The sequence below is a fragment of the Symphalangus syndactylus genome, chromosome 19 (genome assembly GCF_028878055.3).
Source record: "Symphalangus syndactylus isolate Jambi chromosome 19, NHGRI_mSymSyn1-v2.1_pri, whole genome shotgun sequence".
In the NCBI taxonomy this organism is placed as follows: Eukaryota; Metazoa; Chordata; class Mammalia; order Primates; family Hylobatidae; genus Symphalangus; species Symphalangus syndactylus.
The window spans coordinates 48,110,666-48,135,346 of record NC_072434.2 but is presented as its reverse complement, the minus strand read 5'-3'; the positions used below and the strand labels follow the sequence as shown (position 1 = coordinate 48,135,346).

At 37.6% G+C, this 24,681-nt stretch overlaps 1 protein-coding gene across 1 annotated transcript in view; it reads left to right on the top strand.

Moving 5' to 3' along the window:
* The window catches only part of CACHD1 (cache domain containing 1), a 228,517-nt gene that overhangs the window by 76,614 nt on the left and 127,222 nt on the right, over positions 1-24,681 (top strand). Inside the window, exon 2 of the mRNA XM_055234364.2 lies at positions 3,793-3,855. Within this exon, the coding sequence (XP_055090339.1) occupies positions 3,793-3,855 (63 nt within the window). The remainder of the gene's footprint in view (positions 1-3,792; positions 3,856-24,681) is intronic.

The window sequence follows — 24,681 nt, the reverse complement described above, 5'->3', positions numbered from 1 at the left end:
TACTCTATTTCTTTTATAATTTTACATAGCAATAGAAGTCATAAAAAATAAAAACCTTTGTCTGGGATTCTTTAATTACCCTGGGCAATATATCTTGCTTAAAATAAAATGGATAGAAAAAAACCCCCAAATGCTCATTTTTTTCCTACATGCAAGTATTAGGATTCGTAGGCTACACAGAAGAAGAAGGTGATATGAATGAATTTGTTTAATAGCTTTGCTAAATACAATGCCTGTTTTTAACTCAAGGTCTAGATTTAGGCCTCAATGCTTCAACTTTTTACCTGGGATATATTTTCTACCTTTGGAAGTGTAGCTTTTTAGTCTGTAAAATGTGGTTTCAGACCCCTGCCCTGCCTACCACATACAGTTGTTATGAAGATCAAATGCAATAATTTATGTGAAATTGTAAAGTATAAAAGTACTAAGCCTTTGAGAGCTGGGCTTAGCAGGCCCTACATTTTAAGAACGACGATTACTGTCCATTGACCTAGAGCAAAGTGAAAATTCACCCTGTAGTTTGAGATCTTGCGCACACACATAAGCCTGAACGTTTTTGTTGTTGTTTTGTTTGTTTTTTTGAGACAGAGTTTCGTTCTTGTTGCCCAAGCTGGAGTGCGACGGTGCGATCTTGACTCACTGCAACCTCTGCCTCCCGGGTTCAAGCGATTCTCCTGCCTCAGCCTCCCGAGTAGCTGGGATTACAGATGTGCACCACCATGCCTGGCTAATTTTTTGTATTTTTAATAGAAACAGGGTTTCACCATGTTAGCCAGGCTTGTCTTGAACTCCTGACCTCAGGTGATCTGCCCACCTAGGCCTCCCAAAGTGCTAGGATTACAGACATGAGCCACTGCGCCCAGCCTAAGCCTGAACTTTTAACCTTGCACCAAATGTGGCTGATCGGTTAAGTCATGAGTTACTTGTCTAGGTTCTACTGGCTTCCCATGGCATCTCACTAAAGTTCTTAAAGCTCCTCTCCCTCCCACACCCCAACTACTTGAGGAAGGAGAAGGGGTAAAAAAATGTTTTGCTTTGGTGATAGCCCCACCTAACACATCCCCTTTCACTTCTGGGGTCGATACAGGGTTATACAAAATAGGTAGTCTATAGAATCACTACTGCTCACATTTAAAACATCTGTCTTGCTTTTAAAATTTTCTTTTGCCCACCCACATTTACTAGATATGAAGAATATAAAAATGCTTATGTCATAAAAAGACCTAGTAAGATAAAAGTGTTAGTAATCACTCCTGTTAAGATAATAAATGAGTAAAATAGGGACCAAAACACAGCTTCTCGAACCCTTCTGGGCATATGTTCTTTATTACTACTGAGGAATTCACCTTTGTTTTAACAAAAAGGAGAAGGGAAGTAGTATCTGATTTAGCCCTCTGTGGGTGTTGGCTTGAGCAGGGTGGATCTGGAGTAGTTCATGCCTCCTTCATCAGTCAACTCTGGTGGAAGCATTTGCCAAAATAGAACAGATACTGTATCAATTGGAATATCACTACCAGAAAGGAAATAAGAAATTGACCATGTTTATCAAGATCTGGAGTCACTACATGAATTATGTTACTTTTAATAAAAATGTACTGTTGGCACTATTTAACAGCTTTTGGAAATCAAATTGTATGAGAATAGAGAATATATTCTGGGGGGCATGGGTGGTAATGACATTGACCAGGTCTCTAAGAGCATTGTAATGTAGTGAACTAAGGTGTCCCCCAAAGATCTGGGAGAGGTCTGTAGGTTCTTAATCCTTCTTCCAAAATGAGTATTTCAGGATTTAGAATCCTAATGCCCCCTGAATGTAAAACACCTGTAGTGGTACCTAGAGCAGAGCCCCATAATCAAATACATTGGTTGAGATCTGCATCAAAATGTATAAATAGCACACTAAGTGGTTTAACAAGGACTATACATACACATCAGTTCAAGTTAGGATTTACTGCCAAATAAGTTCAGGCTATTTCGTATTTTGCTAACAAATGCGTTATGTAAAACTTTTGATTTTCAGAGACTTTTGAATTTTGAAATTACACATAGGGATTGTTGATCTCCATTATGTTCAGGTGTTAACTCATGACCGCAGCATCTTTTAATGTATGTAAAGCAATCAGGTGGCAAATTCTTATAAGACAATAGAGTTAGGAGCGCCAGATCTGAAGTCACATTGCCTGGGTTCAGATTCCAGCCTTGCCAAGTGATTTGGGGGTATGTTATTTAATCTCCCAGACTCTTAGTTTTTCATCTTTAAAGCTATAGTAATTTTGAAATGAACATTAAATAAAATATACACATGAGGCACAATATCTGGATTGCCCTAGGCACTTGGTAAATATGCTTCAGTTTCTTCATCTATGTAGAGATAATAATAGTGCCTATCACAAAGGTGTTTTATGAGAGTTAAATAAATAAATGTAATGTGCTTAGAATAGTGTCCACTCCATGGTAAGTATTCAGTAGATATTAGCCAATGATAATATCAATATGAACATTACTAGAAACCTGTAATGAACTTTCCTACCAGCAGTCATTTTCAGAGAAGAAAATGACAATAAACATCTGTTGAATGAATGAGTGGCACATTGGAGAATGATGGGAGGCACCATGATTTGTAATTATAATTTTCCAGACTGTAATTGCATCCTAGTCCTTCTCAAGTTTGTTTGCTTCCCTCCACCCTGCACTCCACCCGCTGACCAAAACCTCCCTCTAAGCCACAGCAGCTTGATCTTCCTTCATTTGGTCTGTTTAGATGTACATTGCATGATGAACTTGGCTTCATTTGTCTTCTGTACCACAACCATGCAGGTGTGTTAGGTCGTCTGGGAAGCTGTCCCAGATGCTGACAAACCCTTGGCAGCAGGATAGAAAGGAAGAAGGAAATTTTGGCTGACAGCTCCAGGTCTGACTCCTTACTCGTCTGGAGAGTTCAGTGGTATCTTTAAAGCTTAAAGATAAACGATAAGGCTGCTGTTCTTTTTTTTTTTTTTTTTTTTTTTTGCTCCTCTAACAGATACATAACTTAGATTCTCATCTTTTAGTTTGTTATATGTTAATCTCTTGTGATTACTCAGTAACGGTACAGTTTGGTAAAGTCGTAAGTCTGCAGAGACATTTTAAATAGAGGCAATGTACGGAGGAGTAGGTACCAGCTAGGCAGGGACCAGTGGAAGAATGTGTGTGCTTGTGTGCTGTAGTTTGGCCTAATGTCTTGGCACAGCTGACATATTTCCTGGCATGTAAGAACTGGATCTTCTCTTAAGTCCACACATATTTGGCAAGCCCTATTATGTTACTCTCCCAATGGGGTGCTTGAGTAACAAAGGTGATAGATAATATTGGGTAGGTACTGACTGAACAGGGACATGAGAGAATAGGGAAAGAATCCCTTTTAAAGATCTTTATTGCATTAGATGTTAGTGTCTGTAAACAATTACAGCATTCAGGGAGGGCAGGATTTAAATGAGAAACACAACTTTGTCAGATTATACCAGTCGGATAAAATGGCGTGGACTCCGGAAATCTATAATTAGATGTATTTTTGAAAATGAAAAATATAGTGTAACACCTGGTTTATTTCACTACAGAGGTGCCTGGGTATTGCTTACATAAGTGTGATTGACTTTGGCTGATACTTGGGTTTCTCTCTGTAAAATTACTGCATTTTAATTAAAATTTTTTTTCTGCTAGATTCTATTTGTTGTAAACAAATTATTCACATACACACTCATATAGAAAATGACTTATTTAGAAAATCTCATGTTCATTTTCTTTTCATTGCAGCGGATATTCAACTCCTTTGTTTACACTGAGAAAATCTCAAATGGAGAAAGTGAAGTACAGCAGGTAAGAGGCTATGAGTACTTGACACCCCCTGTCTCTGTCTTGCTTTTAGATGTGGCTTCGTCACTCTTTCCAAGCAATCTCCACTTGAGGTTTCCTGTTCTTTCTCTCTGTATAATTTCACGTGCATCTCATGCATAATGGTGACAACCTTACACTTTGGATTCTTAGAGGCAGTTAAAAACTTATGTGCATGGTTTTCTGCTATCCACGCTATAATTTGGAACTATTTAATTCCTTTTTGTTTTAAAAATTCTTAAACGACTCACACCTAAAAACATTGAAAATTATTTTATCTGATGTAGAAAATAAGTGTCTAGGCTTTGGAATCAGACAGACCCCACATCAAATTCTGGTTTTCCTCCTTATTTTGTGGCCCCAGTAAGCAATTTAGCCTTTTTGAGCTGCAGTTTCTCAATCTTAAATAAAAGGAACATAATACTGCCTTATGGGGTTGTGAGAATTAAATGATGACAAATTGACCAAGAATGAAATAAAATTGTAATTCTCACATAGAAGCAGCTCATTGGATGTTGGCTTCTTTTGTTCTTTTCTTTTTCTTTCCTCTTTTTTTTTTTTTTACTTTGCTTCTCCCCTCCCATCTTCTTTCAGTTCTCTGTGGAGTCAAGAAGTTTTGAGGTCAGATTCTATTTACTTTATTTATAGCTGGCTTCAGATGGACTGCTTCCTAAAACATAGTGTTGGTGAACCTGGTCGTAAATAATTGATCTGTGCTTGAAAAGAAGGGTGGTAAATAGGAGTTGGTTTTAATTTCAGCGAATCCGCCAACTTCATCACAGTATGTGACCATCAACACCATCAACTAGTAATTTGAAGCTAGGTTTGAAACTCAAGTAAAAAACAGAACCAAGCTAAAAACCAAAGTGTAGCAGACTGCTTCCACAGAATAGAAAGATAACTATAGTAAACTGCATACGATTTTAAACTCCCTGAGATTCCGCCATCATTATGTTCATGGAGAACAGCTTGACATTTGCAAATGTCCTTATAGTAAAGTTGTTTGTAGGATACTTATTTACTTATAATAAATTACTGTGGTTTAATCTTGAAGTGCAGCATTTCCTGTTTATAGACATCGACTTTTTAAAGACGGGGTTTCTGCAGGTTAAATATAAAGGATATAAATAGTCATGTATATGTATATTCTTTCTCTTAGCTTTGGATATTTTTAAAAGCTGATGGCCTGAGTATTTATTTATCGTAGTAAATAGGATGTAGTTTGTTGTGCTAAGTCTTATCTTCATAATTCCTGTCTTACTTTTATTTCAGCAAACCAGAAAGTTCTTTATGGTTGTGAAATTTAAGAGATTTTTTATGGGTGAAGATTTCTGAACAAAGCATGTTCAAGGAAACTTTCTGGGAGACCAGAGGCCATTTGATAACATTTTAAAGAAACTGATCCAGGGATATCAGTTTTGCCAGTTTCCTTCAAGTAACAGATACAAGTTCTTACTTAGGCTATTTTCAAATGTGAAAGTTTTTCCCCCCACCCCCCTTGCACTGATGTCATTTTTTATTTATCTAGCTAGGAACAAGTTTAGAAGCCTTTAATAATAATTTTAGAAATTATAGCTGCTGACTGAGCATTTATGGAACATCAGTGCTAGGCAACTTCCATATATATCACATTGATTTTTACCAAATAACCTTGAAGGAAAGATACCTTATTACAGATGAGGAAATTGGGGCTCCAAGAGGTAAAATAAGTTATTTGTAGTTGATGGATATTAAGCAGTACAGCTAGCTTTTGAAATAAATATGGCAGAAAGTTTTATTATTTGTATTTTTATTTTGTTTTATTTTTTTGAGACGTGGTCTTGCTCTGTCACCCATGCTGGAGTGCAGTGGTGTGATCATAGCTCACTGCATCCTTAATCTTCCAGGCTTGATCAAGTGATCCTCCCATCTCAGCCTCTCAAGTAACTCGGACTACAGGCACATGCCAACATGCCCGGCTGATTTTTTGTTGTTGTTTTTAGTAAAGATGAGGTCTTGCCATGTTGCCCAGGCTGGTCTCAAACTCCTCAGCTCAAACAATCCTCCTGCCATGGCTTTCCAAAGTGCTGGGATTACAGGCATGGGCCACTGTGCCCAGCCTATTATCTGTATTTTTAATTTAACATAGTTTATTTTTAAAATACATGTTTTCATCAGATATAGGAGTCTCTGCTAAACTGTCTTTATCTGAATAATTCAAGTGCAAGGGAATTATCGTACAGTCTATTCTGTGTGTCCTCTTACTGATTGTCAAAAAGTTCTTTTTTATATTGGACCAGAAGGGTACTGACTTTTAAATTCCTCCAGTCTCTCCAGTCCATCCTCTGGAAGAACCCTTAACAAATAGATCTATGTCTGTTGTTTATCCCAAAAATGAGGACAGTTGTGTCATTGTTATTATCATTTAGCCTAAATTTTAGTATAAATAGGTCTTAAATAATTTCTTCTTCTGTGACATGATTTCCAGATCCTTTCAGTACTGTAGTCATTATTACAACAACATAACAATAAAAGCTCATATTTAAGCATTTATTGAAAAATTTGCTATCACTTCATTATGATGGTTCTCCCATGGGTTGAATTGAACACGGGATTTCTCATTCTACAATGAGAACACAGACACTTCAGTACCTTCTTGACTTAAATAACTGCTTAGACATTCTAGACTCTGTGGTCCTGGACAGTACCCAGAATGAAATCTTTAGGGACATGTTTACCTTGTATGTTTCCTATTCTGTAAAATATCTGCCATCACAATCACTCACACTTCTATGTCCTTTGAACTTCAGAACAACTCCATGAGGTAGGTGGCAGTATTATTATTAGCAATGTTCAGAAAGGCCACGGATCCCAGCTAGTAGGTAATTAAGCTGGCTTTTAAAACAATTGTGAAACTTATCAAATATATGGAGACATGTGTAAAACATACGTATAAATAAATATATTAAAATGAACATCTTAACTTACTACCCAGCTAAAGAAATGAAGCATTACCAAACTTAGAAGGCCCTTGTATGACCTTCCAAAGAAAGTATCTTCCTCCCTCCCGCTCAGAGGTAGCCTTATCCTAATTTTTTGTTAGCAATTCCCTTGCATTTTTTTGTTTTGATTTGTTTTATATGTACTTATCCCCAAATTAATTTTATGTTTGGCTATTTTTGTTCTTTATATAAACTTTAAGCATATGTTGATATTCACATATCTTGCTAGTTTCACTCAGCTTTGTATTCATTAGAAGCACCCATGTTGACATCTGTAATTAAGGGTCATTTATTTCCATTTCTGTGGTATCCCATTATATGCAATTTATGTATCCATTTTATAGCTGACATTGTTTGGGTTGTTTCTAATTTTGTTGTTGTTTTGTTTTTTAAGAGACGGGTTCTCGCTCTGTTGCCCAGCCTGGAGTGCAGTGGCATGATCATTGCCCATTGCAGCCTCAAACTCCTGAGCTCAAGCAATCCACCTGCCTCAGCCTCCCAAGTAGTTGGGACTACATGTACACCACTAAATCTGGCTAATTTTTAAAATTTTATTCTAATGTTTTGATTTTTGTTCATACCTCCGTACATAGTACAGAAGGAGTAATTCCTTTAATTGTAGGAATTTTATTATCCTTGGCCCCCTGCCAACTTAATGATGGTAGAACTGTGTGTTGTATGTGTGTCTCCACACACCACTGCCATAAATAGTGGGGCAGGGGACACTAGTCAGCTCAGGTGAAGAATCACTTCTCTAGAGTAGAAGTGCTGGGTGTCAGTGTTCAACATGACTGAATAATGCCAGACTGCTTCCACAGTGGCTGTCATGGGTCACTTGCTTATCTGCATCTCCTTTAATATCTGATATTATCTGATTTTTAATCCTTTGCCAAATGTGGGGTGTCTGAAATGGTATCAGGTGAGTTTCATTTGCCTCACTCTGATTACAAATGAAGTTGAAACACTTTTTTGCATGCTTATAGTAAATTTTTGTGTTTTTGTTTTGTCAAATATCTATGAATGCTCCTTGTCCAGTTTTTTAGTTGTTTATTTTAGAAGTTTAAAAATGCTGTATATGTTCTAGATCACTGCTGTCCAAAGAGAACTTTCTGAGATGATGATCTTCCATATTAGGGCAAGTAGAGTAGCTACCAGCTACGTATGACTACTGAGTACCTGAAATGTGTCTACAGCTACTGATAATTAAATTTTAAATAAAATAGCTACATGTGGCTGGTAGTTACCATATTAGATTGCTGTGCAGATTTATGATTCATAAATAAGTCCTTTTAGTTTTTGGCTTCCTTGTCTTTTCATCTCATTTTATCGTTTTTATGTTTTGTTTGGTTTTGAGATAGGATTTTGCTCTGTCACTCCAGTTTCAGTGCTTGGTGCAATCACGGCTCACTGCAGCCTCCACCTTTGGGGCTCAAGCATTCCTCCCGCTTCAGACTCCCAAATAGCTGGGACCACAGGCAGGCACCACCATGCCCAGCTAATTTTTGTATTTTTTGTGGAGACAGGGTTTCTCCACGTTGCCCAGACTGGTCTTGAACTCCTGAGCTCAAGCAATCCGCCATCCTTGGCCTCCCCAAAGTACTGTGATTACAAGCATGAGCCACTGCAGCTGGCCTCATTTTATCTTTTAAAGAATTCACGTTTTAATTTTAACTCAGCTTTTTAAAAAATCGATCTTTAGACATAAAGATATTCTCCTATACTGCCTTCTAAAACTTCTGCCTCTCTCACTTAAGACTTTTTTTTTTTTTGAGATGGAGTCTTGCTCTGTCACCCAGGCTGGAGTGCAGTGGCACGATCTCGGCTCACTGCAACCTCCACCTCCTGGGTTCAAGGGATTCTTCTGCCCTTAGCTTCCCGAGTAGCTGGGACTACAGGAGTCCACCACCATGCCCGGGTAATTTTTGTAGTTTTAGTAGAGATGGGGTTTCGCCATGTTGACTTGGCTGGTCTCGAACTCCTGACCTCAGGTGATCTGTCCGCCTCAGTCTCCCAAAGTCCTAGGATTACAGGCATGAGCCACCCCTCCTGGCCTCATTTAAGTATTTTATCCATCTGGAATTGATTTTGGTGTTGGATGTGAAGTAGGTATCCAATTTCCTTTTCTTTAGTAGATATCCAATTTCCTTTTCTTCCCCCATATGTGTTTTTAAATATTCTATCTCTGTCGAACAATCTGTACTTTCTTCATTTGTTTTCAGTGTGTTTTCTGTCATTAGTTGAGTTTTTGTGTATGTATGAATTTGATTTGGTTCCATTAGTCTATTTATCTATCCTTGTGCCAGTACCACATTATCTTAGTGACTAGTTTTATAACAAGTTTTGAGATCTGGTTGGGTAATACCACTCCCTGCATCTAGATTCCTTGGTTTCCCATCTTGGCCAAACCCTGAGGCTCTCGTATCCCTGGTGCTCTGTGCTGTCATCAAAGTAGAAGGTCAAGGTCTCCAGGTTATGCCCACATTCTCAGGAAGAAAGCAGGGTGTGACATGGGCTTACCTCCTAGATTTCCTGCTTTCACCTTGTTTGAGGACTCAGTCTTCCTAACAGCGATTCACCAGTTTCCCCACTTCTTAATAGTTATAAGAACAATTGTAACGGCTTATAGGATTTGTTTGATAAACTAAAAATAGGTTAGTTACTCATAGCAGATTATTGACCTGTGTGCTTTTAGCTCACAACCTTTAGGTGAAAGGGAACCGTTTCTTTATGCTTGGTTTTGTATATTTTGTATTATCTAGAATTCTGGCTTGCATTTTCTATCCATTATTTCTCCTTTGGGTTAATGAATATTAGATGCCCGTGGGTTCTTGCCCTCCCTCTTTACTAATCAAATCTTGTTGAGAGTTGGATCTTTTCTTGTGCATACTATCAAACTTGGCAGGAAATCTAACATGTTGTTAATGTCTTCTGGTTAGGGGAGCAAAGGAATTAACACTAATAAAAAACATTTTGTGATCTTTTTACTCTTGGGTATATACTTTTACTTGCTTTTACTCATTATTTCTTTTAAACTAACCTTCAGAGAGTGTGGGTCTAAATTGTCTAACAATGTGTTTTAAATCCTTAATTAGTTCACTATATGTAGTTTTGCTGCCAAAGAAACTATGGCAACAGCCTTGGAAAAATTAAAATTCCACGCACACATTCTGGTGTGGAACACCTCTCATAGACTTCATTTTGGAATACTTTAAGAAATTGGCGAGGCGGGCAGATCATGAGGTCAGGAGATCGAGACCATCCTGGCTAACATGGTGAAACCCCTGTCTCTACTAAAAATACAAAAAATTAGCCGGGTGTGGTGGCGGGCGCCTGTAGTTCCAGCTACTTGGGAGGCTGAGGCAGGAGAATGGCATGAACCCGGGAGGCGGAGCTTGCAGTGAGCTGAGATCGCACCACTGCACTCCAGCCTGGGTGACAGAGCAAGACTCCATCTCAAAAAAAAAAAAAAAAGAAAAAAAAAAGAAATTAAGTTGTGTGTTTGCTTAAGGGTATTATATAAAGTTGAACCTGAATCAAGAAAAATAAATTTTTGAGCAAGTGCCTCAGAAAGTAGCAAAATATGGTCTGTAAAACACAAAGAAGAAACAAAAGGAGAAGGAGCTTCTTGGGGGGCTTGATTGGATCATTAAATGGATCAGAGCCTCCTTGGACTTGTTTCAAGAGTTCACTCTTTTTCTCAAATGCTCTAGTAATTATTTATATTAATAATTTACTCAGTGAAATTGCAAACATATTTTCATAGTGTTTCAGAAACTGTTGAATTGATGGCAGTGATGGTTTTAGATTTCAGAATTCCTTTGAAATGGGTCAGAGAGAACTGAGAGAACTCCTTATACAGGAGACATACCTGACATCTGGTCAAGGGCATTCCTCTAGCAGCTCTCCCTACTCTTCTGTGGTTTTTGATCTCTTTTGGATCATATCCATCACCATGTAAACACATTTCACCTATATTAAACAAACAAAAGACCCTTTTCTTGACCCCACTTTCCTCTCCAAATGCTGTCTAATTTCTTTGTTTCCCTTTGAGTCACAACCCATCAAAAGAAGTGTCCACACTCATTAGATCCAGTTCTGCCATTTTCTTTTACTTTTTCTCTTTTTAAAAAATTATTATGATTATTATTATTATTTATTTTAACAGAGAGTCTCTCCCTGTCACCCAGCCTGGAGTGCAATGCGGCGATCTCGGCTCACTGCAACCTCAGCCTCCTGGGTTCAAGCAGTTCTCCTGCCTCAGCCTCCCGAGTAGCTGGGATTACAGGCACATGCCTCCACGCCCAGCTAATTTTTGTATTTTTAGAAGAGACAGGGTTTCACCATGTTGGCCAGGCTTGTCTCGAACTCCTGACCTTGTGATCCACCCGCCTCGGCCTCCCGAAGTGCTGGGATTACAGGCATGAGCCACTGCACCAGGCCCTCTGCCATGTTCTCTTAAGCCTACTTCAGTCCTACCCGTCCCACAAATCTGCTCTCTTTAAGATCACCAAGGACCGCTACTTTGCTAATTCCTCCTTTGCTTAACTAACATTAGTGTTGAACAGTTGATCCTTTTCATCTTCCTTGATAAATCTTCCTAACTTGGGTCTTTGGAATAGCACACTTGCCTCCTTGCCTTTCCAGGCACATTCCTTTGCACAAGGTGCTGTTCAGACAAAGATCCCCATGGGCCCTCACCTCCTTCAAGTCTGTTCTCCCATGTCACCTTCTCAATGAGGTGAGCACCATTTTCAAAGCTGCAGCCTGCCCTGCTTCCATGCTCCTGATTTTCCTTTTCCTTGTTCCATATTTCCTTTTTTCCCCTATCACTTATCACTTTTTGGATTTAGGTACTGACTTGATAAAACCAGTTTGGCTATGAAAATTCTGGAAGACAAGCTAGGCAATAACCATCCTGGACATTGGAACAGGCAAAGATTTCACAACAAAGAGACCAAGAGCAATTTCAACAAAAACAAAAACTGACAAATGGGATCTAATTGAAGGTAAGAGCCTCTGCACAGCAAAAGAAGCTATCAACAGAGTAAATAGGCAACCTACAGAATGGGAGAAAATTTTTGCAAACTATACATCTGACAAAGGTGTAACATCTAGCATCTGTAAGGAACTTAAACAAATTTACAAGAGAAAAACAACCCCATTAAAAAGTGGGCAAAGGACGTGAACAGACACTTTTCAAAAGAAGACATACATCTTCCCAACAAGCATATGAAGAAAAGCTCAATGTCACTGATCATTAGAGAAATGCAAATCAAAACCACAATGAGATACCATCTCACACCAGTCAGAATGGCTATCATCAAAAAAGCCAAAAATTAAAAGATGCTGGCGAGGTTGCAGAAAAAAGGGAACACTAATACACTGTTGGTGGGAGTGTAAATTAGTTCAACCATTGTGGAAAGCAGTATGGCGATTCCTCGAAGAGCTAAAAATGGAACTATCATTTGATCCAGCAATCCCATTATTGGGTATATACCCAGAGGAATATAAGCATTCTACCATAAAGACACATGTGTGCAAATGTTCATTGCCACACTGTTCACGATAGCAAAGACTTGGAATCAACCTAAATGCCTATCAATGACAAAATGGATAAAGAAATTGTGGTATATATATATACACCATGGAATATTATGCAACGATAAAACAAGATCATGTCTTTTGCAGGAACATGGATGGAGCTAAAGGCTATTACCCTTAGCAAACTAATGCAGGAACAGCAAACCAAATACTGCATGTTCTCACTTATAAGTAAGTAGGAGCTAAATAATGAGAACTCATGAACACAAAGAAGGAAACAACAGACACTGGGGTTTACTTGACAGGGGAGGATAGGAGGAGGGAGAGGAGCAGAAAAGATGACTACTGGGTACTGAGCTTAATACCTGGGTGATAAAATAATATGTACAACAAACCCCCATGACATGTGTTTCTCTATGAACAAAACTTCACATGTACACCCAAACCTAAAATTAAAAAAACAAAACAAACAAACAAACAAACAAAAAAACAAGTTTGGAAGTATTCCTTCCTCCTTTACTTTCTGAAGGAAAGGTGTTATTTCTTCCTGCAGTGTTTGATAGAATTCAACAGAGCACCATCCGGACCTGATATTTTCTCTGCGAGCAGGTTTTTGAGCATCCAGTTTCTTTAATAGATATAGATAGGGTTTCTTATTTTGTTTTTGCTGCTGTCCTTTTGTTTTTGTTTCCTTGTTTTTTAGATCTTCTGTATCATATTGTGTCAATTTTGGTAAGTTGATATTTTAAAAAGGAAATTTGCTATTTTCATCTAAGCTGTCAAATTTGTTGGCATAAAGGTGTTTGTAATATTCTGTATCTTTTTAATATCTATCAGCAAGAAGAAGAGCAATAGAGCCAAGTCAATAAAACCAAATGCTGGCTAGTTCTTTGAAAAGATCAATAAAATGGATCAACTTCTAGCTAGACAGACAAAATCAGAGATAGAATGAATGGTAAAATATTAGTGATGACTTATTTTTTCAAAAAATGAATTTGGCTTCCTTAATTTTCTCTTGTTTTCTATTTCACAAATTTATGTTCTTTATTATTTCCTTCCTTGTACTTTAGGTTTTGTTCTTTTTCTAGTGTTTTAGGTTGGAACGTTAGATCTCTGATTTTTATACCTTTTTTTCAAATAGATGCATTTAAAGCTGTAAACGTTTCTCTTAGTACACTTTATATACCTCAAAGTTTGACATGATTCATTTCTATCATCAGTTTTAAATATTTTCTGATTTCTCTTGTGATTTTTAAATTTTGACCCATGGATTTTTAAGTATTTTGTTCAATTTTCAAAACATTGTGATCTTTGGATATCTTATTATTATTGATTTCTAATTTAATTCCATTATGGTCAGAGAACATACTCTGTTTGATTTCAATCCTTTTTAATTAATTGAGACCTGGGTTTTATGGCTCTACATATGATCAGTCTTGGTGGATATACCAAGTGAACTTGTAAAGAACATGTGTTCTGCAGTTTTTAGGTGTTCTTTATGTATTAAGGTGGTTGCTAATGTTGTTCACATCATTTATGTTTGGGCTGATTTTTATTTTGTTTGATTTTTATTTTCTATCATTTGTTGAAAGGGATGTTAAAATCTTCAACTGTAATGGTGAAATAGTATTTTTTCCATTTAATTCTGTTCATTTTTGCCTGATATGTTTTTATATACACATTTAAGATTATGTCTTCCTGATGAGTTGTGAATTAGAAATTATGAAATGTTATTCTCTGGTAATATTATTCTCTCCTTAAAGTCTATTTTACTCAATATTGATATAGCAACTCCATCCTTTATATACTTACTGTTTACATGGTGTGCCTTTTAAGAAGCATTTACTTTCAATTATAAATAGCATATAGATGAGACTTGTTTTTTTTTTAAATCTATTCTGAAAATTTCTGATTTTATTATTAGGAATATTTAGGGGAAATTTTTAATAAATTAATATTTTGGGGTTTTTTTCTGTTTTTTTTTATTAGCTCCTCCTTCCCAACCCACTTTTGAATTTTATCTATTAATATTCCATCAACTTCACACAAAATCTAAAACCCTTGCAACTTATAGGTTCATTTCCCTAACACTATCCTTTATGCTAGTTATCATATCTATTACATCTGCATATATTACAAACTGACAAGAAAATGTTATAGCTTTTGCTCTAAATTGCCATATTTAATGAAATTAAAAGAAAAAATATTGTACATTCTCACATAATTACTATATTTCTTATGCTTTTTTCTTTCTAAAGATAACAGCTGATATTGAATCTGAAGTTCCTTTAATATTTCTTGTAGTGAAGATACCCTAGTGACAAATCCTCTTAGTTTTTTATCATTTCTTGTACACAGCAAATGTTTCTTGGGTACATGCAGTGTCTCACACTCGTAATCCCAGCACTTTGAGAAGCTGAGGTGGGAGGATCGCTTGAGCCCAGGAGTTCAAGACCAGCCCAGGCAACATAGGGAGACACCCATTGTCTACAATTTTTTTTTTTTTTTTAATTAGCTAGGGGTGGTGGCATATGCCTGTAGTCCTAGCTATTCAGGAGGCTGAGGTGGGAGAATTGGTTGAGCCAAGGAGGTTGAGGCTACAGTGAACTGTGATGATGCCACTGCACTCCAGTCTGGGGAACAGAGCAAGACACTGTCTCAAAAAAAAAAAAAAGTTTCTATTTTGCCTTTTTTCTTAAAAGATATTTTTGCTTTAGATAGAATTCTGAATTGGCAGTTTGTTTTTTGAACACTTTAAAAATGTTCCACTGTCTGCTGGACTCCGTAGTTTCTGATGATAAATCAGTGAAAGTTTTTGTTACCCTGTATGCAATGTTTTTTGTTTATTCATTTAATTATTCTGGCTGCGCTCAAGATTTTTCTCTGTTTCCTGGTTTTCAGCAATTTGACTATGATTATGCCTCCCTAGACATAATGGTTTAAATATTTATTCTGCTTGGTGTTTGTTGAGTTTTTTGAATCTGTAAATTTGTGTCTTTCATCAAATTTGGGTACTTTGGGACCATGATTTTTTCAAATATATTTTCTGTCTCATTATTTGCTCTCCTTGTAGGTCTCTGATTACATGTATGCTAGATCTTTTGATATTTTACTACAAATCCCTGAGACAATGCCTTTTTCTTCTCTTTTTAAATTTTTTTCTCTTGGATAAAGATAAAGATGGTTTATTCTTCTTATGCTGCAGAATTTCCTTTTTTTGTTGTTGTTGTTGTTGTTGTTGTTGTTGTTTTTTGAGATGGAGTCTTGCTCTGTCACCAGGCTGGAATGCAGTGGCATGATCTCAGCTCACTGCAACCTCTGCCTCCCAGGTTCAAGCAATTCCCCTGCCTCAGCCTCCCAAGTAGCTGGGATTACAGGCACGTGCTACCATGCCTGGCTAATTTTTTTTTTTTTTTTTTTTTTTGTATTTTAGTAGAGACAGAGTTTCACCATGTTGACCAAGATGGTCTCGATTTCCTGACCTTGTGATCTGCCCACCTCAGCCTCCCAAAGTGCTGGGATTACAGGAGTGAGCCACTGTGCCCGGCCCTATTTGTTTCTTTTTAATAATTCTATTTCTCTACTGAAATTTCTCATTTTATTCAAGCGTATTATCTTTGCATTCTTGAGCATAGTTATAATAGCTGCTTTAACATTTTGTCTGCTCATTTTAACATCTAAAAATGGTTTGAGGTTTATCTCTGTTGACTGTCTTTTTTCTTGAGAATTGGTCACACTGCTTTTTTCTTCATATGTCAAAAAGTTTTGGTTGTATCCTGGTATTGTGGAAAAATCTGGATTCTGTTATATTCTTGTGAGGAGTGTTTGTTTGTTTTAGCAGGCAATTAACCTGACTGGAATCAAACTGCTAATCTATTTTTTAGACAACTGGTCAAATCTCAGCTCAGCTTATCTTTAGATAGAGTTTGCCCTGCACACATACAGTTCAGGGATTTAAGAATTTTTCTGCTCTAGTATTTAAAATATATTCTGACAGACAGTTTTTTGGAGTATTTTTCTGAGTTGTTATTTGATAATGAGAATTTTACAGGAAAGGTTTAAAATTTGACGTTTTATTTCTCCAAATATCTGCTGGGACATTGTAAAGGAGAAGCAGTTTGGTTTTGTAAGAAAATGATACTTAGCAGGTATTAATACTCCAAATAATTATTTTACTCATGTATACACTCAAGGCTGTAGACGTGAAGAATTTGGAAAAGGTCAAAGCAATGAACTAGAATTCACCTGAAAGCAAGATATACTTCCAGATATAGACCTTGCACAAAATTCTATCCTTTTATTCGTAAGAGAATAAAGATGCCCGGTAGCAGAACAACTTACATGTGGCCTACAAACACAGAATAGCTCTTTCTTTAAAGAAATTTTGAATTGAGGGTGAACCTTAAAGAGACAGCACTTTATGTGCCCTGATGTGAATCATCAGTCCTAACTAAGGTGATGTTTTAGAATTTTAGAGCTGGTATCCTCAGATACCATGGAGACAAGGCCAAAGGGGTTAGGAAACTTTTCTCTAGTCTTTTTTGGACAGCCCCAGTAAGGGTAGCATGGGATACAGAATTAAAGAGCCTCATCTTTTGAGGTGGAAAACTCAAGGTCCAAACAAGACTCTGTCATTTACTATTTGATTTTTAACAGGTATTTAGCCTTTCAGTGTCTACATCAATTTTATCTATAAAATGTAGATAAAAGTTGTTTAAAAGATTATGTGATTGCCTACTCTGTAGTAGGCATTCAGTATTTTGTGTTCTGCTTCCAGATTACAAAGGGTGATATAATGTCAATATAAGGATACCAAAAGAGTTCATGAAATGTCACCCCAAAATATTACTTTGAACTGAGGGTACTTGGGGAACAGCAGGTGCAAGTAGAGGCTTTCTCTGAGCACCACTTGCATGCAGAGCCTTTCCTCTTAGCTCCTCTTATCTGTCTAAAGACAGATCCTCCGAAAGGAACTCAATTGTCATGAATCCCCTCCCTGGGAATTTTATCAACCAGGGAAGATTAACTTGGATCACAGGAGGGGAGACTAGAGGTTGACCCTATGCCCAGACTATCACCTCTTCTGAGGGCTGCTCAGAAACAACTTTTATTACCGACTTTTTATCTGTATAACAAGACAACCTTTATTCCCCGTGCATTTCTTCCCCTCACCCTCCCATAACTTGTGTTGCCACCCCCTTCCCCAGAAGCCCCAAGCCCTGATGCCTTTCTGTAACTTGGGATGCTGTATCAGCATCAATCATCTGACCCTTCTTTGAGGCTCCTATTTTGTGAGACTCCTGTGCATACTTATGTAATTAAATATTTACGTAAGTCTTTCTCCTGTCTTATGTCAGTTTAATTTGTAACCCAGCCAAGGAACCTAGAAGGGTAGTGGGATGCCATTTTCTCTCCCCTGCAGTGTGCTACAGAGAAGATTGCTATTCTTAATTTGTTATTTAATCCTCTTAGGTAAGGCCTAGAAGGAAAAAATCTGTAAATCTGTAAACTTTAAAAGGGGAATTTTCAAGAGAGAATGTTCACAGAAGGCCCTGGAAGGAGCTAGTAGAAGCTTTTAATAGAAGCAAAACTAATTGAGAAGTGTGAGACTGGACATTATATTAGCTTTGCATTTGTATTACTTTTGTATTTCTACTCCCAAACACTTTCCACTGTAGGAAAGTTTGAGCGTGTTCTTGAATTGTGTACTGAGCCACAGGAAGAAAAGGGACAATGGTTAGACAAGAGCAGGTACAGAAGAGTTGAGCACTAGGCAGGCATTTAATATATATTTGTTGAATAATGACTGGAGATAACTCTGGCACCTCAATATTCATATTTCCAGGATCCGGATTTGTTTAAGGTTGCCTTGCCAAGTGGAATCTAGTATGGTGGTAGCCTGAGGGCTCTCATTTTGTTCACAATTTACCTGCTGAAGTATTTTAAAGGCTCAGACTTGTCCAGGCTGCAGGAATCTGGAAGGTGGGGTGGATGAATTCTGTTCTTTGTCCCCAACTTTTCCCTCATCTGTACCCAGGGAATTTGTTCAGGTTGGGTCCTGGTTTAGTTCACCCTCTTACCCAGATCCACACTTGGCTCCGTGTTGATTGTGCTTGCTAAATGTTTATTGAATGAGTGAATGGAAGGCACTAAATCTGTAGGAAAGCAAAAGAAAGGTTGAGAGGTATTGATGCCACCCAGATGGGGACTTTACAATGAATCAAGCAAGGACCAGAGTAAACAGGGGGCTGTTCTGTCCAGCCAGAGCCCTGGCAGGTTTACCTGGTTTAGTGTTTATGTTTCCTTGATTGGAAATCAATCTCTGTCTGTCTTAGCTCTTACTGTTTTTGGTCTGACTCTACAGAAAAGAAGCTAATTTTTATCATTTTAGAAACCCTTTTCCTGAACCTCTTATCAAATCATTGTATTCCCTGTAAATCAAAGAGGCTGGTGGTCTGTCATTTCTGAAAGAGAGCCTTAGAGGAGACATAATAGTTCTAATATTTATGTTTATCAGTTTTCTTTGTGCTTCTACACATATTTTCTCATTTTATCCTCTTAATGACGTAAGAAGAGCAGATATTATTATCCTATCCATAGGAGTAAACTATTTCAGAGAGATAATAAGTATAAATGGTTCAAGACCTCAGAAATGAATGTGGCAGTGACCAGATGTTTAATCCAAGTTTAGTGTTTTCTTTGTTTATATTGTGCTGGCCATGATAATAATCAGCATTATTTATTAAACATATGATTAATTAAGTACTATGATTAAATATTTTCTCACATAACCACTTGCATGGTTCCCTTACATCCTTTTATTCTTGGCTGAAATGATACCTCTCAGGGAGGGCTTCCTTGACCACTCATTTATAAATTTTATTAATTGCATCTCTCTTCAGTTTTTACCCCCCTCTCTGTTTTATCTCCTTACAGTTTATCATGTAGGGCATAGGTATGTATTTATGTTTTTCATTGTGTATCTTTCCCTAATAGAACAGAAGCTCCACGAGGGCATGGATTTTTGTCTGTTTCATTTCTTGATGTGCCCCCAGCACTATTAAAACTTTGTCCATGTAGTATATGGCAGGTGCTCAGTAAAAATTTGCTGTATGAATTAATAATCCTCAAAAACAACTCTTCCAGATTTACTGACAAGAAAAATTATGCACAAAGAAATTCCCTTTCCAGGGTCACCCAAGTAGGGGGTTAGAGAACTGATTTGAAATTCAAGTGTATTTAGATTCAGTGCTCCACTGTATGTTTTCAATTTGTTCCCCCCCAAGGTATGGAGGAGATACTGCCTGTCTTACCACAGAATGGAAGGGGCTAGACTCTGTCCTCCTCACTCCTTCCCCTAGCAATTCCTCTTATTTGTTTGATATATTGAAGGTTAGTATGAGGCTTTTTTTTTTTTTTAATGGTCTTTCCTTTTCCCCCAGCAATTCATCTCATTTGTTTGGAATGAGGCTTTTTTTAAATGGTCTATCACTTTTTTTTTTTAAGGGAAGATTTACAAACAATTATACTACAGCAAAAATTATGCAAAGCTGAATTTGAATTTCCTTTTAAAACATGCAACAATATTGTAATTAGGATGCTCTTTAAAGTTTGGAAGAGGCAAGAAAAAAATAAATATTATTAGAGCTAAAAGATGATATGTTCACATATATATTAGAGCTTTTAGCTCTAATAATATTTAGAATTAAATATTATTAGGGGTATGTATATGTTTACTGCAGAGAGTAAATGGTATGTGTTGCCTCCTCTAAAAGCCAAAATTAGGTTTCTTGTGGAAGTTAAACTCCTGAGTATAGGGACCATGACAGAATAGTTCACACTGTAGTGCTTTGCTTTGTAGATATTGGGGAATGAGTGGATAAACTAGATTATGATCTCTTTGAGGGAGAGATTCTAAGCATATCTCTAGTAAGTGGTAGGCAGGTGATGAACTCAGCACACATTTGTTGAGTACTTATTATATACTTGCATTGTAGGAAGAGAAACAAAGAGCTTTTCCCAAGGACATTGTTAAATTGCAGAAGCATTTGTTCATGCATTTGATATTTCTTGCTAATCTCTTGAGGGTGATACCCTGATGGACTGTAGATCTCATAGTGTGGCATTATCTTCATTTCTGTTCAAATTATTTATGTGTCCCTAGAATCCTAACAAATGCCAAATGGGTGCAAGAATTAGTACACGTGTAAATCGTGTTGCATTTTGGAAAAGATTTTATTTATTCAACATGATAGTTTGTATTCGTTTAACAAACACTGCTTCACATAAGTTATCTCATTAAATTTGTGCCACAACCCTCTGATACAAATACAGTTCTTCTCCTCATTTTGAGGAAATTGAAACTCAGAGACATTAAGTACTTTCCTAGAATCATGGTTGAATTAGGTGATAGGATTGGGATTTTAGCCAAAGTGGTCTAACTCTAAAACCCATGTTCTTAACCATGTTCTAAAAACGTATGCTGTGTTGTTTTTCATACTTTTTCTGCTGCAAATTCATCTGTACGTTTTCAATTTTTAAAATGAAGGTGGTTTATTTTCTCTTGAGAGTCTTACATCAGCTGATATAAGATAAATAATATGTCTAAACAATGTAAGTACTATGATGAAAACTTAGCCGCTAAATGAGGAAAAGATCGAGTTTAAATGCTCAGTTGTCAGGGGTAAAACAATGGTGGAGGGTGCCTTCTGTGCTGTTAGCGATGAGCTTTTAGCTCTCATAAATCACAAGGATATAACTGGAGCCTCAGGAGGAAGCGCATTATATTACTAATGGATCATCCTGCAGGAACATAAACAAGACATAAAAATAAGTGAAGTCCTTGATGACTCTTTTGTCTTTCTTCCCAATTCATCATTATTCCATTATTAACATAACCTTAAGACAGTTGGTTATAATTTTTATCCTCATGGAATTTCTGTTGGGCTATTGGGGTTTTGTTTTGTTTTGTTTTAAAGTAAGTACCTCCTAAATAAGAACTTTTAGCTAATTGAGTGAGTGAAAAACTGCAGCTGTTGGACCAGTTTGTGGGGTGAAAGCGTAACCGTGAGCTTCCTTTCTGTCACACGGGAGAAGCTGATAACAACTTGGCATTCTTAGTGTAGAACTGTGGTGGGTAAGCTTCTGTTAGTATGGTCTCCCTGGCGGATATAGCAACCCTTAGATACCTCTCAGAACTCTGGATCTCTCTTCCCATATGCAGCCTGGACAATAGTCAGGATGCTTGGAGGAAAGAATGAGATGGGCACAGAAAGAGGAAGCCACCCGACAGCTCCCCATCTCCCCACCCCCCATTTGGGATTTGGAGCCATCTTGTTTCTATTTTAAGGAAAACATACATGTAACCTCTGTTCTGTATTCTTATATATATATTTGCAAGTTAAAATATATGTGAATGCATGCATGAAAGCTTAAATTTCTGTACTAAATATAGACCCATTGACTTCAGGGCTGTGTATTGTACATTAGTCAATGTACATGCCTGGTGTTGAGGTAAGCTGAGATAATCCTGCTTATATACACTCATGCACACACCCTGTGTATGCACATGTTTTATGTATTGCATTAACCATGTACACACAAAAGCAGTATATATCTATTGTTTACAGTTATTAATTGTACTCCAGGCACATATTTACTCTTTGTATATACAGTTTTCTGGTTGTTTGTTTGTTTTGAGATGGAGTTTCGCTCTTCTTGCCCAAGCTGGAATGCAATGGTGCGATCTCATCTCACCACAACCTCTGCCTCCTGGATTCAAACGATTTTCCTGCCTCAGCCTCCCGACTAGCTGGGATTACAGGCATGCGCCACCACACCCGGCTAATTTTTTATTTTTAGTAAAGATGGGGTCTCTCCATGTTGGTCATGCTGGTCTCGAACTCCCAACATCAGGTGATCCGCTCGGCCCGCCAAAGTGCTGGGATTACAGGCATGAGCCACCACGCCCAGCCTTATGCACAGTATTTTTATATTTGTAAAAATAGAAATATAAATATAAAAGTGCATTTATAAAAACACACAAATATACAAACGTAAAAATATACACCTATGCCATCTATAGAAAATAGAATATTTAAATCTCTCACCATCACTGCCACCATCACACACATTTAAGTCTTGGAAATTCTGGTTACAGGTTTTTTTTGGTTGTAGTGTTGTTTGAGCAAAACCACAGATTAGTCCATTTCCTCATTCCCTTGATTCTCATATAGTTTGTGTTCCCACTCTAAGGAAACAAATAAAGGGGCTGGTACTGCTTCTTTAGGGGGAACGGGTGTTGCAGGCAGGCCCAGCTGGAGAGGAGCAGGGGGGTCCTTGCGGCAGGGCAGGAAGAGACATGTAAGCTCCCACTCTGGTGTACTTCTCTCTGTGTTCCAGCTGAAGGTAACACACTGGGTGTTACGTAAGCAGCCATTAGTTTAGTTTTATAAAAGTCAGCTTTTCACATAGCTCTGCGATCTGTGTATGTGGAGATGTCTTCTTTCAGTGAAGCAGACCCTTGAAAAAAACATGGATCTGGGCTTTTTACTCAAATAGTCAAACTTCATTTAACTAGAAGGGAATAGATTGAGTCCAAGTCCCCATTTTAAAGGTCAGCAAGCCTGTATCATGAGAAATGAACATTCCACCAGAAATGGAAACAAGTAACCCCATTTTACATGCATTTGCAATATCTCAAGTTTGAATCATATTTGGAAATGCTGGTAAGGGAGCAGCCAAGACTTCTCCAGCCCTCTCCCTACCCCAGCCCTACCTGACTCCATCCTCCACCTAAAACGGCTGCTCCCACTGAAAAATAAAATAACCTCAAATTATCTGTACTGGCAGAATGAGTAAACATAAACTCATCTGAGAACATATTATAAAACCTGGCAAGCAAATCAAGAACAGGGACCACCCATCCCTAACATACCCCATGGTGCAATAGGAAATATTTCGGTAATGATGTGAAGGAATTAATTACTGCTCATATCAGGAACCCCTGAATTGGGTAAATGCTTTGAAAATCTGGACCCATGAAATAACATGTGGTGTGGTAAAAACTGGAAACCTGCCAAGAACTATAGCTTTATTTTAATATTAAAAGACTCTGGGGAGGTAGGGATCGTGTTGAAATAGCTGTTCATGGGCATTTACACTGGGTGTCACTTAAGCAGCTGTTAGTTTAGTCCTTTTACATGCTGCAGAGTCATCAGGAAGTGTCACTGTCACATCCGCTGACACGCATGTCAGGCCTACCATGGCACCAGCCTCTAAAGGAAGGTGTTAGCAGTGAATCCTGCAGCCAAACAGCCAATAGAAAGCAGGCATGCCCCAGTTCTGTTTGCAGTTCGCCCTGTCATCAGATAGGGGATAAGAAGACCTTCCTAAATCCAACTGTGACTTAGAGAGTGATATTAGATGCAGCTTGGCAAGGGAACACACAGAATAGTTCAGAGAAGGATATAATAAAATTGTTGCGGTTCAGGCAAATATCCTCATTCCTCTGGTTGGAAACCCATACGGGAAACATTTCTTTTTGTTGTTGTTTCTAGCAAGTCTTAATAGCAGGCAACGTACTTTCCAGCAGCACCCAACATTTGCACCTCAACTAAGTTGTGGGGGGCGGGCGGGGGTGAGGGTGCTGTTATTGTTGGCTTAAAAAATTTTTTTCCCAATGATATTAAAAAAAACTTGTACCTCTAGATCAGCGCTTACAGCTATATGCCTGCATTGTAAAGACCCCAAAATCTCAGGAGTTGCTTTGCCACTGCTAAAGTATCTTGAAACTGAAGCCTAGAAAGGCCTTTTCTCTATTGAGTGATATTAGCGCATTACAACTGGCTTCATTGTTCAAAGGTAGGACCAGGAGAGAAAGTGCTCCTGCCTCCTAATGCCACATCATACTCAAGACTCAGGTAATGTGGATACTCAAGGCCAGTCTTTAACAATTGAAGAAATCAAACATTCATAAGATGCTTCCTTTTGTACTGTTTTTCTTTCCTTAGTTTTAAAGGGAATTTACTTTGTACAAATTTGTTACTCTAAATATAGAACTCCACTGCACATGAGGCTCTGTCTTGCAGTCATCTTTTTAAATGAGGCACTAGGAGGGAGAGACCTTGCAATTACTGTAATTGAGCTCATAGTATCAATGAAATCTTAAAATGGCACAATGCTATATTTCATTCGAAAGACAAGCTAAGTTAATATTATTTTAAAAGGGGAAATAGAAACATCTAGATTTTTAAAAATTTTAGAGAAGGTCATTGTGTCTCAAGATTGT